Source organism: Pimephales promelas, chromosome 14 (genome assembly GCF_988280905.1).
Source record: "Pimephales promelas chromosome 14, fPimPro1.hap1.1, whole genome shotgun sequence".
Taxonomy (NCBI): domain Eukaryota; kingdom Metazoa; phylum Chordata; class Actinopteri; order Cypriniformes; family Leuciscidae; genus Pimephales; species Pimephales promelas.
In genome coordinates this window covers 31,697,805-31,715,116 of record NC_142782.1, presented here as the reverse complement: position 1 = coordinate 31,715,116, position 17,312 = coordinate 31,697,805, and the positions used below count along the sequence as shown (strand labels likewise).

The following is a 17,312-nucleotide window of genomic DNA, read 5'->3' as shown; positions in this document are numbered from 1 at the left end:
TGTAATACTAATAATAATATAATAATACATATTTTTGTGGGGTTTTGTACAGTATGATAATGAGAATTAAGGGAGAATAGTCATTAATTGTCGTGAAAATAATGCCAAAAATATTTAATGATCATAATTTATATTTGCTTTGGGAGCTTTGACGCCGGGTCTGATGCAAATGTGACCGAAGAAAGAACTGGCTTTTAAGAACACGGAACAGACAGGTTTTATTCAGATTGCAACAAGTACCAACGGCTACAAAGTGAGAGTTTCCAAACGTTTGTCTCACTACACTTGTGCAAAAAATTACAATGGAAATATACAAAAACATAGTTACATAGTCTTCATACACTGTTTTGGGAAATATTGCACTTTTTTATTGCTTTAAGCTTACGGTTGTTTTGTAATTTCCACAGTTTGAATGTCCTGGCCTGGAGTGATACAATGAAAACAGGAATGCTTCACAACAGTGCAGTGCAAACACTGTTGGCTGTCCATTGAAAATGCAAAAACATTGGAAACGCTAAATATTACAGTTGGTACTGTGGCTCCTGCAATAACTTAAAAAAATACTATATCAATTTGCAGAGAGTGCACCTTTTAAAAACTGATTTTCTTTAACATGAAACAAATTCTATTAATACAATTTTTATTTTGGCAGATGAACCTCATAATAGATACAATGATAATCTACTCTATGAAATATGTTTTAGACACAAGTAAGGAAGAAAGACTCAGTTTGCTCAGTTTGGTGTTATTTCCACTGCATTTATATGCATGCAAACAACAACCATCTCACAACACGCAAACACACACACACACACATTTCCTTCTCTCAATTGGTTTAGCTGAAAGGAGAAATCTCCTCTCCGAACTTCATGAGGTGAGCAGCGTTTTTGGCTTCATGGAGCACCTGTGAGTGCAGATACAGACAGACAGTCACACAGCTGTTTGTGCATGTGTTTTCAAAGTCCATCTCATCTTTGTAAAACATACAGTCACGCAGAGTCAAGTATTAGTAATGTCAGAATAGATAAATGAAATAAGCATGTCAGTCTTATAAGTTAAGTACATCATTTATTCATGTTGCATTCGTCATAACAGTGGATTACAGGCCAGTGATCTGGGCGGCACCTACCTTGTTGTGGATGTATGACTCACAAGCGTAGCACCAGACAGAAAGATCAGCGAAGCTCAGCACCAGAGGGTGACCCGACACCTGCCCGTGGGTCACCATGTGCTGGTTCACATAACGCCCGCAGAGCACCTGAAAAAAAGAGGGAAAAAACTAGTAGCACCTCAATGCAGAACATGAGATCCACGGGGAGGAGTCGGATCAAGATCCAAGGGGTGGAGATGGGTAGGATTAGGGTTGGGTTTAGGGATCAGGGGGCGGAGTTGGGTAGGTTTAGGTGTATGTAAGGTGGGAGGAGATCCAACTCCTCCCTGTGGATTTCATGTACCGCAGTGAGAACCACCTCAAATAAACAAAACGCACACTTTGCATTTTGGCATTTCAAGCTATAGCGCCTCTTTTCTTACTCTTTTGCTATATGTGATGACATTTAAGATGAACTATGTAGAAAATTGTATTTTTATTAAACACATAAAACTATGCGTTTTTTGCCTACATGTGCTTTCCATTATTCCTACATTCTATTAGAAATGTTATAGTCGGAGTGTCTATTTACGCTAAGCGCAAACAGCCGGTCTTGTTAGCAGAAGCTATTTACACTAACTCTGTTCACTGACACCTGGTTAGGACAGACAAAATTTCGGAAGACGCTAAAGCTTTAAGCTTTAAAAAGTTTGATTCGGCCTATAAAATAAAGCATTCATTTTCCATAAAAATGTAGAAAATATTCAAAAAGTGGAAATAAAGTGCCTGACGTGTGTTTAATAATAAAGAGTTTATCGGCGTTTAAGGCGGCATCCATTTAATAAATATAATCATTTACACTATGTTATTACTACATCCCATCTAATGTACAACAACACTGAGGTGCAAATAGTATCTGCCACTATTTATAAGTAGAAATATCATGTAACTACAATTTACACTTAGCCTATTGCAAAGAAAATAATGCTATTTATGTAAATAGTGTGTAAATAGCATCTATCGCTAAGTAAATGTTGCTATTTTAAAGGGATACTCCACCTTTTTTGGAAATAGGCTCATTTTACCACTCCACCAGAGTTAAACAGTTGGGTTTTACCATTTTCGAATCCATTCAGCTGATTTTTTGATATTTAGAAGAATATCAGTAACCAGACAGTTTCTGGTCTCATTGACTTCCATAGTAGGAAAAAATATACTATGGAAGTCAATGAGACCACAATCTGTCTGGTTACTGATATTCTTCTAAATATCAAAAAATCGGCTGAATACATTCGAAAACGGTTAAACCCAACTGTTTAACTCTGGGGTAGTGGTAAAATGAGCCTTTTTTACATAAAAAAGTGGAGTATCCCTTTAATTTAGTGCAAATAGCCTCTGCCTTGTATAGAAATGATTGCTGAATGATGATGTGTTCGTGGAAATGTTGCAGATTTCACACACGGTTAGTGGATGAGACCTATTGTGCAAGTCTAAATAATACTAAACCTCAATATGTTGTGATTTTGAGCTGTTACCTTGTAGCAGAAGAGGCAGATCCAGTTTTCAGCATCACCTCCACACTCTTCACACGGCAGGAAGACATCAATGCCACCAGCGGGGACCGGTCGCACGGACTCCAAGTGTGGGCACCATGGCAACGGGTTCACCACATACATGCCGTCCTAGCAACAGAGTATGAGAACCAAGTCATCTAAAATTCTGTTACTCTACACATATATGAGCCACATTAATCTGCAATGTTATTATGCTAATATGACGAACACATTTACCACATCCGTGGGTTGTTGTCCGAAAACCTCAATGACTGTCTTCGGAGCGTTACCACAAGCAGCATCCAGACCACAGCTCTCCTGGTCACACATGCCAGCAGGATTTCCAGTGACCACAGACGCTCGGATCGACTGGTCCTGGTAAACAGAGCATGTTTAATGACTGAATACAATATGAGTCAATGACATATACTGATAATGACATTTGAGATCTCTGCTTTTACAGCTGTTATCTCTGCATGTGCGCTGTCTCCATCTCCGGCTTTCTCTGACGAGGGTTTCAGGGGTGACTCCTGGCCTGCCGAATTCCTCTGTGGGTTGGGTTTCACCTTACGTCTGGCTCCTCCAATTGCAATCGACGCAGGGCTGGTGTTTGATGAGGTGTTGAGATTCAGAGAAAGCAGATCCTCAGTGAGCTCGTCAAGGCCGGACTGCTCAAGATTGGGCGGTTTCTGTCCGGGACTCTGAGCAGGGGTGGACTGGCGAGGCGATTTCTTGCTCGATCCCCGCTTGCCTTTCGGTTTAGGAGACGGCAAAGACAAACGAAGGGACTCTGGAACTGATATAAACACACAAATTAAAATAATCATACTTTTCTTACATTCGTTTAATTCTTCAGATATGATATTGATGTGAAGTGTGTTAATGACTTTATGTCGTCTTGAAAATATAGTCCTTAAACGATTTATTTATTTATTTTTGGTATTTAATTGTTTGATTTTGAGTTATCTGTGGTGTGTAACAGAGGTCTTTTATTTTGAAGTTCATTTGCGTGAGCAGATATAATGAAAACATTTCAGTATGAATGAGACCCAGACATACATGGTTATGGTTGGCAAAGAATGTAGAAGGTTTTAGCTCCTGGTTTGAGATTGTAAACTCACTCTGTATTCTCAGGGAGCTCCAGAAGGGGGCGTGGGCACGCAGGACGTTGTTGATGGTGACGGCAGCGCTGGTCTTGGGAGGGGGCAGATGGTCCAGAAGTGGAGGGGAGTCTCCCAGCAACATACTGGTGCACAAGGACATGGACTCAGAGATGGAGGTGAGGTTATATCCTCCCTATGGTGAAGAGGGTTAGATGACATCATTAACCAGTGTGTAGTACATACACTTCTGTTCAACAGTTTGGAGTCTAATTTTTAATGTTTTACTAAGAAGTTTCTTATTCGTACCAAGGTTGCATTTATTTGATCAAAAATAGATTAAAAAACATAATATTGTGAAATATTACAATTTAAACAGTTTGGAGTCTAATTTTTAATGTTTTACAAAGAAAATTTCTTATTCGTACCAAGGTTGCATTTTTTTGATCAAAAATATATCATTACAATTTAAAATAAGTGTTTTATGTATTTTATGAAATAATTTATTCCTGTGAATTTCCAGCATCATTGCTCCAGTCTTCAGTGTCACATGATCCTTCCGAAATAATTCTAAAATGCAGATTTGCTGCTCAAGAAAAATTTATTATCAATGTAGAAATCACTGAGCTACTAAAAATAACACTGCTTAATATTTTTGTGCATTTTTTTCAGGATTATTTGATGAATAGAAACAGCACTCTATTTGAAAATGTGGCTTGCAGACATTGCACATGTCTTTACAGTCACTATTGATTTAATTTAATTCATCCTTGCTGATTGATTAACTATTAATTATATATGATCAGCCAAGTCAATTAATCATCTGAAATTGGGTATTATTAACCCTGGCCAATAATTGAAGTGGTTGGTTCCAAAATCGTTCCAAAATATACTAACAGTGTTATCAAGGACGAAACATTTTACCATGAACATTTATTTCTAATTTTATTGTAAAGAAATGATGGCTAGCATCACGCACCATGCTCTCTAGATATTGACATCAGCATTGGCCACTGAAAAACTCAATAGTAGAAAGAGTAAACATAGTGAGAGTGAATATAACCCACCTCCAGTATGACTAGCACTCTTCCTGCTGCCAGACCAGTCAACTGATGCGTGAAGTGGGCATAGCCCTCTGGGGTCACCTGATACCCTCCTAACGGATCCCCCCGTGCCGCATCAAACCCAGCAGACACCAGCACCAGCTCTGGGGCAAACTAGAACACAAACAACACCATTCACTTAGTATTTAACACCAAACAACACATGCATCAGGTAAAAATTTGCATAGTTTACCTCTCTGGCTATTGGCATAACTAAGTGATGAAAAGCTGCCATGTATTCTGGGTCTCCCATCTTTCCTCCATTCCAGGGGATGTTGACATTGTATCCTCTGCCTTTCCCTTGCCCCACCTTGTCATAGTTAGCATCCTCTGAGTTGGGGAAAAACGTCCCGTCTTCATAACGATGCAGAGAAATGTACAGAACACTGGAAAAAGTGAAAGAACCTGGTTAAAAACAAAGGTCTAAAATATATTTATATATATATATATTTATTTATAAATCAAATGACAACATTAAGAGTGTTTTTATTACCCTTGCCTTTTCATCCAGACTTTTTTATAAAACAAATGAGCCCTTTTTGCCATTTCTAAATGTTGAATATGGGGTCACAATGTAATGCTACTTTGGGAACAGGCTGTTATTGAAAGATGGCGCAGCTAAACACTATATTGGACCTGGCTACAAATCTAAGTTGTTGCTTATTAAAATGCAAAGAGGTTGGCCAATCAAACACAAGGTCATGTGCATAGAGAAGTATCCTAGTTACATTAGCAAATAGAGCTAAGGGTCAGAGAACAATGTCAAAAATTCTCATGCAAACTAAAATACTACTTTATGGTTGAAGGGAACATATTCAATTATAAATGAACTTCTTATGGTCACCTGATTTTGGAATACATACCAGTGTTATTTGTGTATTATTTACACTCTAAAAACTGCTGGGTTGTTTTAACCCGACTTTGGGTCAAAAATGGACAAACCCAGCCATTGGGTAAAATTTTTTAGTGGCATTTTTAACCCAACATTTGGGTTTGTTCATATTTGACCCAAAGTTGGGTTAAAACAACCCAATATTTTTAGAGTGTATATAAAATTACAGTATATATTAATATTTTGAATAAACTTTTATTTGTTATATTTTTTATTTCAATTGTGTTTAATTTAAACGTACTTTTGTCATTTAATTGTTTATATATATATATATATATATATATATATATATATATATAGCTTTAAATTATATTTTAAGTTTCATCTAATTTATACTTTACATTATTTGAGATTTATTTAAATGAACAAAAATAATTTTTGACAAACCTGTCATCGTCCTCAAAGATGTGCTGTGTGCCGTTTCCATGATGAACATCCCAATCGAGGATGAGGACACGCAGGGATTTGTGTGTGATGCTCTGGGCATAGCGTGCGGCCAAAGCGGCCGTATTAAAGAAACAGAAACCACAAGCTGTGTCTTTCTCTGCATGATGACCCGGAGGACGGACTATGGCCACGCCGTTTCTCACCTACAGGACCAAAGAAATATTTGAGGACACCTGAGAGCCAAATCAAGCAGTAATGTTTATACTGAGACATGTAAAAGCCACAAAAAGACAGACCTGGCCTGTGAGTATGGCCTGTACGGAGTTGAAGCATGAGCCGGCGGCCATCAGGGCACAGGTGTAGCTCTCATTATTGATGTAGATGGAGTTGTAATCGTTCCCCAGTCGGTTCAGATCTCTTGGTTTCATGTGCTCCGTACTCTTAATAATGCTTATGTGTTTAGAGCTAGCATTAGAGAGTTAAACAGACATGAATTAAATCAAATGCAATGTTGCATTAGTTTTAGTAATACAGATTGGTATGTAACTTAATACAGTAATGTGATCATTATTTATTTACTCGTCTAAAAGCATCTCACCTGTGACATAATGCCAGCTCTTCTTCTGTTGCCAAGCGAGCTGGTATCCGATGGCAACGGGACAGCAGGCCCAACTCCTCGTGTCGGGAAAAGATCCGTGAAATTCTCTGTGGGAGCTCTGGATGATGACTGTGGGAATCGATACATCCTCATCTTATTTATGCACAACCAAATAATCAAAACACACACACATCTTTTTCACAGGGATACTGTGGTGTCTAAGCAGCAGTCACTCTCACCCATCCCATATGTTGTGATGAAGCATCATTCTCTGGTCATACACTAGCCCAGTGATTGAAGAGGAAACCTTCACTTCAGGACACACTGGAGCGGGCAGGGGAGGGACATCGGACAGAGGACCCCCCTCTAAAGATCATCAAACAAACATTCAAGAGCTAAGAAAACATAAATCTTTCACCAAGGTTGGCAGTTTGTGCAAATGTGATGTTGAGTGGTGTTTATTGGTTTGCAGCTAAGTGCTTTCTTTTTATCTGAAGATGACAGGATAATATAATGTCCCAATGTAATCTCAATGACCAATGCATTTCCATGCTGTTTCCAATAATTTAATAATTGATATACATATACACTCATGGGCAAAAAATGGGCTTTGGTCAGCTACATTTAAGAAACTGCACTGCTTAAAAAGCCATTGCTGAATCAGAAAAACATTAAAGACAGAATTAAGTTTTTGCCAGAATATGGGAAGTTTGATTCAGAGTGGTTAAAGCTACACTGTGTGATTTTTACCCCCATCTAGAGGTGAAAAGGTATATGACCATCCAGCGAATATTAGTTTCTGTTCCTCTCAATTCCGATTTTGTTTTAACTCCTACGGTGGCCAATGTAGTCCAAGATTAACATGGCTTCCAGTTCGACCTCGTCCATGAGTGTTAACTCAAACGTAAACGCGAAAGGCGAAGCTTGAATTAACGGGTATGTCCCTCTTTGGCTAATGTACTTTCAAGATGGAGGGGCAACATGGCGACCGACATTAGAACCCCTTACCCGTATGTATTTTCAATGGCATATTATACACTCACGAGAATACTTTATTACTTGAACGAAGTAAATATACATTAATGAGCACATATATTTTTGAAAGAACTAAGTGTTTTTAGCTAAGAATAAACTAAAAGAGTTACACAGTGTAGCTTTAAGCAGAGTTGTGTGTTGTGATGAATCACAATGACACATGGTGATGCTCCAGAAGGGGTATCTTCAAAATTCTGGTGATAAATATAATAAAAGCATCTCTACGACAGTGAAGCATGTGAGCTACTTCACTGTGATGTTTTATAAATGCTTCAGAGTACAGGCAATATTGCAGAATGGCTTGCTTCCCACAATTGAAAAGTTGTCATCTACAGAGAAATGGTCAGATGTTATTTTTCAACAAGACAATGATCCTGCCCAAATTGCAAAGACAACCAAGAATGTCCATTAGGCTCATATTTTGGCCTGGTCAAAATCTATATTTGAATAATAATATTTGGTCTCACATTAAAGTTAAACGAACTGGGAGATTTTTTATCCATTACTCAAGTCACATGTTTTCTAGTCATTAACATTGAGTGGAACAAGACTGACTCTTTTTCCTGTAAAAAACAAAAAACAAAACTGTCTGCAATTTTATTCATTTGTTTGATAATTTTCATTATACACTTTTCATATGTACTATATGTATAAATAGTTTTCATTATGTTTCATGAGTGTACCAACACAATATGGTGATCGGATTTGTTTATTTGCAAAAACAAAAAATCTTGGTTCTTACCAAAAGTCTGAAGACTTTTCCAAAATGGATATAAGGCAGAGATGGTCTTTGAGATGGAGTTCAGGGCACTGCAATAAAAACACACACCAAATAGGGCGTAACAGAGAGAAATATAAGAAAACGTAGGCAGATGTGCTCCACGGTTCACTCACCTCTCACTCGAAGCACCAGGAGAGGTCAGGTGAGGGCAAGGGTCACCCAGCAGTGACCTCACACTAGCGCAAACACCCTCCGCTGTGGACTGGAGGTTATACCCACCCTAACAGATGAAATACTGCGTGTGAGATGTGAACCACAAAGAAGAATATTTCGTCCTCTTATGGCATAATATGCTCATACCTCCAGAGCCAGCACGAGTCGGCCCTGTGCTACAGCTTTCAGCATATGGGTCAGGATGGAGAAACATTGTGGACTCACTCGCATCTCACCCTAGATACACAGAACGTTTTAAATGAGTAACATAATTGAATGAGCTTTGGAAAATTATATTAAAGGAACGAAGCTGAGCGTCCCACCTTTGGATCACCAATCACAGAGTCAAAGCCGGCCGCCACTAACACCAGTTGAGGCTGAAACTGTGCAGCACATACACAAGAGATCTCCATATATTATTTCTTTATAATAAAATGAGTTGATATCTACGGAAACGTATTGCATGCACTTGAGGAAAAAAAATCTACTATGTTTTTCTGAATTAATGAGTTAATTTTTCATGAGAAAAAAAAGCTATGTTTTTCTGAATTAATTAGTTAATTTTTCATGAGAAAAAAAGTTTTTCCTCTGTTTTTCTGAATTAACGAGTTAATTTTTCATGAGAAAAAAGTTTTTCCTCTGTTTTTCTGAATTAATGAGTTAATTTTTCATGAGAAAAAAAAGCTATGTTTTTCTGAATTAACGAGTTAATTTTTCATGAGAAAAAAGTTTTTCCTCTGTTTTTCTGAATTAATGAGTTAATTTTTCATGAAAAAAAAAGTTTTTCCTCTGTTTTTCTGAATTAATGAGTTAATTTTTCATGAGAAAAAAAGTTTTTGCTCTGTTTTTCTGAATTAATGAGTTAATTTTTCATGAGAAAAAAAAGTTTTTGCTCTGTTTTTCTGAATTAACGAGTTAATTTTTCATGAGAAAAAAGTTTTTCCTCTGTTTTTATGAATTAATGAGTTAATTTTTCATGAGAAAAAAAGTTTTTCCTGTTTTTCTGAATTAACGAGTTAATTTTTCATGAGAAAAAAGTTTTTCCTCTGTTTTTATGAATTAATGAGTTAATTTTTCATGAGAAAAAAAAGTTTTTGCTCTGTTTTTCTGAATTAACGAGTTAATTTTTCATGAGAAAAAAGTTTTTCCTCTGTTTTTATGAATTAATGAGTTAATTTTTCAGGAGAAAAAAAAGTTTTTGCTCTGTTTTTATGAATTAATGAGTTAATTTTTCATGAGAAAAAAAAGTTTTTGCTCTGTTTTTATGAATTAATGAGTTAATTCAGAAAAACAGAGCAAAAAAATTCCATGAAAAATTAACACGTTAATTCAGAAAAACAGAGCAAAAATTTTTTTCCATGAAAAATTATCTCGTAATTCTGAGATAATTAACTTGTTAATTCAGAAACACTGAGTAGATTTTTTTTTCTTCAAGTGAATGCAATACGCCTCCGTAGAGATCAAATACAAATGGAACCAATTTTAAATAATATTTCTTTAAATGTTCATGTTAAAATGTTTATTCATTGACAAAACTGTCAGTATATTTTGGAACTTGTACAAACATCTCTAAATGACCTAAATATCAGATGATTAGACAATAAAAACATTAAATCAGATGTGCAGGTGACCGATATAAAAGGTGTACCTCATACGCCACAGGCAGGAGAAGCTGCTGGAAAGCTGTGATGTAATCTCCATCCTCCATCCCTACCTGGAGTTAAAACAAAGAGATCAGGACACATTCAGCACCAGCCTACAAAGACCATATTCTACCACACTCATTTCATTTATAGTCCACTATAATGTTAGTCAAGGTGGTGATTTAGTTTTAAATGACCCTTTTCAACCTCATCTCTGAAATTGAACACGTCTGTTATGACTTCTACATGCAACTGTAAATCGGTTAACCTTTCGAAATGAGTCGCGTAAAGTGGAGTAAGCTAGCGGGGTGTACCTTGTTCCAGGGCAGGTTGATATTGTAGCCCTGTCCTGCTCCTGAACCCACCGAGCTGCTGTCAGACGCCTTGAGATGCGGCCAGAACGAGCCATCTTCATATCTGTGCACTGAGAAATACAGCACACTGCCACAAGGAGGACAGAGGTTAGATGCTCTTTAGATGACAGCATGTACATCTGTGTAGTGTATACAATTTATGAGGTTATTTTGTTATTCACTGGCGGAGTCTGATAGCCCCTCCTCAACATAATCAAGTGTCCAACATCCACGCTTTTTCGATTAATTGATTTCATCATCTGCGTTTATAAATTGTACTTTTTATATTTGGATTTTTCAGTGTAAACACACTACTCACACTTTATTTATACTAAAAAACGTCATAGAATAGTGCACAAGCATGCAAATTGACTTGCACCTATTTATACAGAACTTTTGTAATATGATGTGCTGGTACAGACAAAGGTACCTGGGATCCTCTTCAAAAATATACTGGATTCCCTGTCCATGATGCACGTCCCAATCCACAATTAGAACTCTGTATGATTGGAAAAGCAACCATCCATGTTATAGATTCTCAAACCATAAACTTCATTAAAGACAACGTGAAAATGCATTTGAAACACATTCAACTTATGTCATGTGACATTTTTGGAATATTCAGTGGGAAATAATCCAGAACCAGACGTGAATTTGATTGGATCATTAGGCTAATATTTGAGTACGTCAATGTCAATTGGTGGCGAAAGTCATTACATTTGATGAATCACTAGATCAAAAATGCTCTAATGAATTGCTGATAATAAGACCAGGAAAATATATCAAGAAACAAAATCAAGTCAATATCATATTTGACCCCCGGCTTAACAGAAAAGGCTTAAATCTAGTCCCAGACTAAAATGCATGTTTTAACTGAAAGCAACTTGCACAGGCATATCTTAAAATATGTCAGTGCCATTGTTTTGTCTCAAGATGCACACCAGTAATGTTTTTTTTTTCTAAGGCATGTTTAACGTCCTAATTGAACTAATTGTCTGTGAACCCAGGCCATGAAGTGTTCATTAATGTATGACGCTAAAGCAAAATGCAGACTCTCACCGTTCAACTCCATGCTGTTTTTGAGCGTAGCGCGCCGCTATGGCCAGATTATTAAACATACAGTAGCCGTTCATCTTATCTGCCTGAGCGTGGTGACCCGGAGGCCTGTGAAAAACAGAAACTCAAATAAATCAATGAATAAATCAAAATAAAAAGATATTAGTACTGTTGAGAAGAACAAATGCAACAAGACCTGTTGATGGAGAAGCCGTTACGCAGCTGTGATGTCATCACTTTATCCACCAGCTGGAGAACTGATCCCGCCGCCAGACAGGCTGAGGTGAAAAATTCCTGATGGAATTTAAAAATATATATATATATATTTGTTATTTCGCCATGCTGCACGCCACGGAAACCATAAAATAATCAGGAAAGTCTGTTCACTTGGTGGCCATACATGCAACGCCTCTAGGCAAGTATTTCAGGCAGCCAAGACCAAGTCCCATCTACTTGAATGAAGAAATTCTGAAATCTCTGAAACTGTTTGCCACACATATTTCAAAATATTTACGTAACCTAAATGTTATTTCATATGCTCAAATACCAGTGTTGTGCCTGAACGCGTTCATTGAACTTCTTCATGTTTTGGTTGACCGTGAACTGAACGTACTGTTACTGCCTGATGAATGTTGCTGTGAATGCATTCATTCTGGTGTATGTGAACGCACACTCTCTGTTTAACTTCGTTCAATAGGGAGCTGGATTTCTATAGAGCCTTCCTGGCGGAAAACCCGGCTAAAATTTTTTGATTTTGATTTTTATGAACAATTAAACATACAGTAAATTCCAGGACTGGAAAAGACATGTGATTGGGTGACTTACAGGATGCAGGTAGACAGAGTCGTATTTATCAGAGAGAGTCTTCAGCTCCTCCTCTGTCATTTTCTGCGTGGATTTCATCAGCTCTACATAATCCTTTCTGTAATACACAACACATTTCCCCATGTCACATAAGATAATCATCAAACAAAACCAATCTTTATTTAATAAACTTACGTATGGACGAGTAAGAGCTCATCTTCTGTTACAGCTCTGGCCTGAAACGCAAAGTTAAACTATTTAAAACTGCTCAAAGACAGGAGGGATTGTAAAAGAATACATCACTACAGGAGTGTCTCTACCTCGACTCGTACACAGCGTCCCAGCAGCCCCTGCGTCTCTAGAGTCTCCATTACAGTGCTCACTCTCGCTGGACACTCTGGGTGACTGCAAAAAAACATCCAATCCGCTGTTATATAAGAACTTTTATAAAAGTAAACTATTTAAAATAAGATTAAATATCAAGAATAAGTGCAGCTTTTGTTGACGCAATGACAACAAATACTTTTTTTTGCATACAAATACTTTGCTTTAATTTTAACGCATCTACATGTATGCACAAACTTGATCAGAAGATTCTGTCTTTTGCTTCATAGCATCCACTGGAGAGTCTTAAAGTCAAAAATCAAAATTGACAATTATTTTGTAAGAAATAGTAGACTATTTATTTATTCCTAGAGTTACAACCTGTCACTTACATGAGGTCACAGCAATAGCAAATGAGAACAAAGTGCCGATCCAATAAATCCTCAATGGACAAAATTAAGTCCCACCCTACAATTTTTCTTGTTTCACTTGGATATACATCAAATATGTAATAAAAGACTATCTGAACCTCCGTTTTATGCTGACGCATGACTCTCTCTTTACTAAAATTCAAAATTAGATGCCAGAATGTTGACAGAATTTTCCTTTTTTTTTTTGGTCAATTATAATTCAACCATTCTAAAGCATCACCTGGCATCCCAGAGGCAGTGAAAGTGAGTGAAGGCATCTATATAGACAAGACCTGTTCCTGATGCTTTAGTCTTCCCACACACATCCTGAAAAAGGATCCAGAAAAACAAGTGTTCAAAAGCACTCTCTCTCTCTGAGCATGCAATCCCACAGTGATCAAATAAAACACTACATGCACATTACTGAATTTTAAAGGGTTAGTTCACCCAAAAAATGATAATTCTGTCATTAATAACTCACCCTCATAAAAAAAAATAAAAATAAAAAAAATAACTCACCCTCATGTCATTCCAATCCAAACCCGTAAGACTTTCATTCATCTTCGGAACACAAATGAAAATCATTATTGATGAAATCTGAGAGCTTTCTGTCCCTCTATTGACAGTCTATTCAACTACCACTTTGACGCTTCAAAAAGTTCATAATGGGATTGTAAAACTAATCCATATGAATTGGGCAGTTAGATCCAACTTGCAGAAGCTCAAACGTGCTGCGTAACTCGAGAGTGAACCTCATTGGTTCTCGCACATCAAGCGAACATGCTTGAGCTTCAGTTTATCATATGCAGAGGTGTGTGTGCTGATGAATGTTTATATGCAGAGGTGTAAAGTCCAGGGGTCAAAAAAGAAAAAGTCCTGCCATATGTTTATTTCACCCATGAACTCAGCCAGCTGATTTGATTAATTAGTTTAATCTCCTGGCTGGAAAAACTGTGCTAATTATCAAATCCAGGTGATTGGAACAAAATACTGAGGAGGACTTTTACTTTCTGAACCTGGACTTTCCACTACATTAATAAAAGCCTTAATTATATTAGTTTATCATATAAAGCGATCATGTCTAAAAAAAACACTTGGACTAAATTCATATAGATTAGTTTTATGATCTCATCATTATGAACATTATGAACATTTTGAGTGGTAGTTGAGTGGCAGATTTGATCGAAAATATCTTCAATTTGTGTTCCGAAGATGAATGAAAGTCTTACGGGTTTGGATTGGAATGACATGGGGGTGAGTAACTAATTAATCACAGAATTTTTCTTTTTTGGGTTAACGATTCCTTTAATAATCAACTCTATACACAACACCATAAACGTGCATCACTGCCAATGTTGGGGAGCTACTTTGATGGTCTTGCCACACTTGTAATTTAAGATGATTAGGTACAGTAAAGCTAGCCTTTTGAGTACATAAGCTCCATGACAAGACAAGAATAGGGAGAATTGGACAATTATGTTGCAATGACAATCTCAATCTTCAAATCTCAATGTTTTATTTATGCAAAAATAGATTTAGCTTGTATATATCTTTGTTGTTGTTGTTGATGATGATGAGAAATATCAAACAGACATTTATCGAACATGATGATGATGAATTTTATTTATAATGCACTTTACATTTGACATCAAATCTCAAAGTGCTTGACACATGACAGATTTTAAGAGAAAACAAACTGTGACTGTGATTAAGTGTTTATTTACCAGGTTGCTCATCTCTTCCTCCACTTTGCTCCGGTCCATTCTACCTTTCCTCCGTGCCTCCTGTAGACTCTTCTTACGGTTCGGGTTGTTGTTTTCTCTCTGAAGAACAAAAAGGTCTTTTAGAGAGAATTACAACACAGCAGAGGGCAAAACTCTCAAAACAGGAATCCAAGTAAAGCACTAGCACCCACACCCGACCTTTAAAAATGTGCAAAACAAAGCACAACGTTGAGTAAATCAAGTGGGCAAACTTCACGAATATCTGTGGATTATTAACTACTCATGTACACACTGATTAAAACACGCAACACCACATTTTGCATGTTTCTACGCCACTGTAATGGAGTGTAAACACTATCTCACTTTGGTTTCTGGTTTTTCTCTTGGAGAACGAGTAGAATCTGGACCAGGATCCATCAGTGGAGGATTTCAGATCCACACCAAAGACCTTGAAAAGTGTTAGTGACAGGCGCTCAAAACATCTACATCAAAAGTCACAACTTGGGTGTTAATCTATAAGCAAGTTTGATTATATAGAAGATATAATCATTTAATAATAACATAGAGGTCATTGCAGATGTTGTACCTGTTTTTATTGCATATATGCAGAATAAATTACCCATACATTGCTGTGTTAAGTTGTTTAAGTGTGGCTATGAATGATATATTATATACATCACTGGATAGCTAGTTTCATTTTCGATTTCATTTTTGTTTTGTGATTCTTTATTACTAATAAAACCAATACACAAATTAATCAAAAGAAAAAGTTACTAATTAATAACCCATTCAATCATTCTGCTTCTGAATCATTCCACTCCACAAATTCAATATAATGAGATAAGCAAAACAGACCATGTCATTTTCTTTCGTAAAAAACGCCCATAAATCTCAAAAAGTGACAGATGTCACAAGAATACATAACAGGTTTTACTTACTGCTTTCAGAAATGTGTGAGAGGATAAGAAAAGAACTGTTGTCAGATTTTTATGTCGTTGGCAAAAAAAAAAAACCCACAACAAAAAACACCTTGAAATTTTAGGGAAAAGACGAAACTGCCAGTCATTTGAGCCTCAAGCCCTTTGCTTTCTTAAGTTTTCGTGGCTGTTGTCATTCTTCTTAGTTGGACATAAAAGTGGAAAATAGACGTAGCAAAATGGGGACCGCATAGCAAAAACAACTGTAAGGTAAATATGCATTAAGGTGTATACGAAGGAAAGCACAATGTTGTTGTTTGGAGATGCTAATAGCTAACTCACGCCCAAATCTGCACAGCAGAAGCGCAGATTTCGCCAAGAACTAACTACTTTCGATGAGACATAAAGCGGTTCCTCCGCTACGGGGCGCGAGAAGGCTCAGATTCAGACAGTAGTAGAGTTACATTCAACTGTCAGCTTTAAAACTCTTATTTAAGCGTATAAACGTAAAAACAAAAAGAAAAATCCTTCACACCACTCTCTATAAAATTATCATTTCCAGTAAACACAGTGCTATCCTGACAGTGCTATGGCAAGCCGTTTTAACTTTTATTCATTTCCAAGATATGAATCCTTATTATCAAGAATTAAATTTTCAATAGTTAAAATGATAATTATTGACACCAGGAATAATATTTCTAGTAATAAAAATGGCAATTTTTGATATCAGGAATTACATTTTCACTAGTAACAATGCTAATTCTTGATATCAATAATTATCAATTTAACTAGTGAAAATTTAATTCTTGGTATGGAGGATTCAAATCCTGCAAATAAATACTAGTGAAAGTTTCCATAGGCTGTCATTCAAAATCAATTGTTGACCTCAAGAATTTATTTCTTAATAAGGTTAACTTAGTTGTAACTTTGATGTGTTCACCTGAATAATTGATCTGCAAAACTTGGTCCAATGAATAGAGAATCTGACTACCATGTGAACTAGTAAACAGTTAAAACACAGCGGCTAACTCGCTCCTTTCATGATTGATATTTAAGGCAAGTTCAACAGCCATTCTTCCCACTTATTTTTCTACGAGCACTGGCAGGCGCACTAAAATGACGTCAGTAAAAACCCATCGCGCGTGCTCGCTGTAGTCTGTGCTGTAACGCTGGAGGTCACTGTTGCATTTTTAACGAGCGTTAACAGGAAAATGTGTTTAAAAGACAAATTTGTTATTTCGCTTGGCACAAGAGATTTTACATTATCATTAAATTATAAAAAAAAAATAATAATTTACCAGTACACCCTGTTTATTTTTATTTATTTGTTTATTTTTTAGCCTATTTGTTTTTTCTGTTCTATTTTTTCTCAATTTACGCAATTTACGT

General features: G+C 36.6%; 1 protein-coding gene across 3 annotated transcripts; it reads right to left on the bottom strand.

The window, feature by feature from the left end:
• Positions 1-192: 192 nt before the first annotated feature.
• Positions 193-16,292, bottom strand: hdac6 (histone deacetylase 6). Of its 3 annotated transcripts, XM_039665600.2 has the most exons (28): positions 15,945-16,292; positions 15,370-15,454; positions 15,007-15,105; positions 13,524-13,609; positions 12,869-12,953; positions 12,744-12,784; positions 12,570-12,666; positions 11,941-12,038; positions 11,748-11,852; positions 11,119-11,187; positions 10,650-10,776; positions 10,341-10,406; positions 9,016-9,075; positions 8,840-8,929; positions 8,653-8,759; positions 8,501-8,568; positions 6,963-7,089; positions 6,724-6,852; positions 6,422-6,590; positions 6,126-6,328; positions 5,040-5,232; positions 4,811-4,960; positions 3,765-3,939; positions 3,105-3,439; positions 2,881-3,018; positions 2,626-2,772; positions 1,130-1,258; positions 193-904 (listed from the first exon to the last, which is right to left on the bottom strand). In XM_039665600.2, exons 2-28 carry the CDS (start codon positions 15,421-15,423, stop codon positions 836-838), a joined length of 3,216 nt encoding a protein of 1,071 aa, XP_039521534.2. In that variant the 5' UTR covers positions 15,424-15,454; positions 15,945-16,292; the 3' UTR covers positions 193-835. The 3 variants fall into 3 exon arrangements, with proteins under 3 accessions (XP_039521534.2, XP_039521543.2, XP_088975985.1); XM_039665609.2 differs by lacking the exon at positions 15,370-15,454; XM_089119859.1 differs by lacking the exons at positions 15,007-15,105; positions 15,370-15,454; positions 15,945-16,292 and adding an exon at positions 13,802-13,838.
• Positions 16,293-17,312: the final 1,020 nt, after the last annotated feature.

What these genes read in the sequence shown, in the direction of transcription:
- hdac6 (XM_039665600.2), bottom strand. Translation starts at nt 15,423, where the DNA reads ATGGATCCTGGTCCAGATTCTACTCGTTCTCCAAGAGAAAAACCAGAA. An exon ending in CTGTGATTGGTGATCCAAAG is followed by an intron (nt 8,930 to 9,015) that starts GTGGGACGCTCA and finishes CTGTGTATCTAG; the next exon opens with GGTGAGATGCGAGTGAGTCC. An exon ending in GAGCTGGCATTATGTCACAG is followed by an intron (nt 6,591 to 6,723) that starts GTGAGATGCTTT and finishes CTCTAATGCTAG; the next exon opens with CTCTAAACACATAAGCATTA.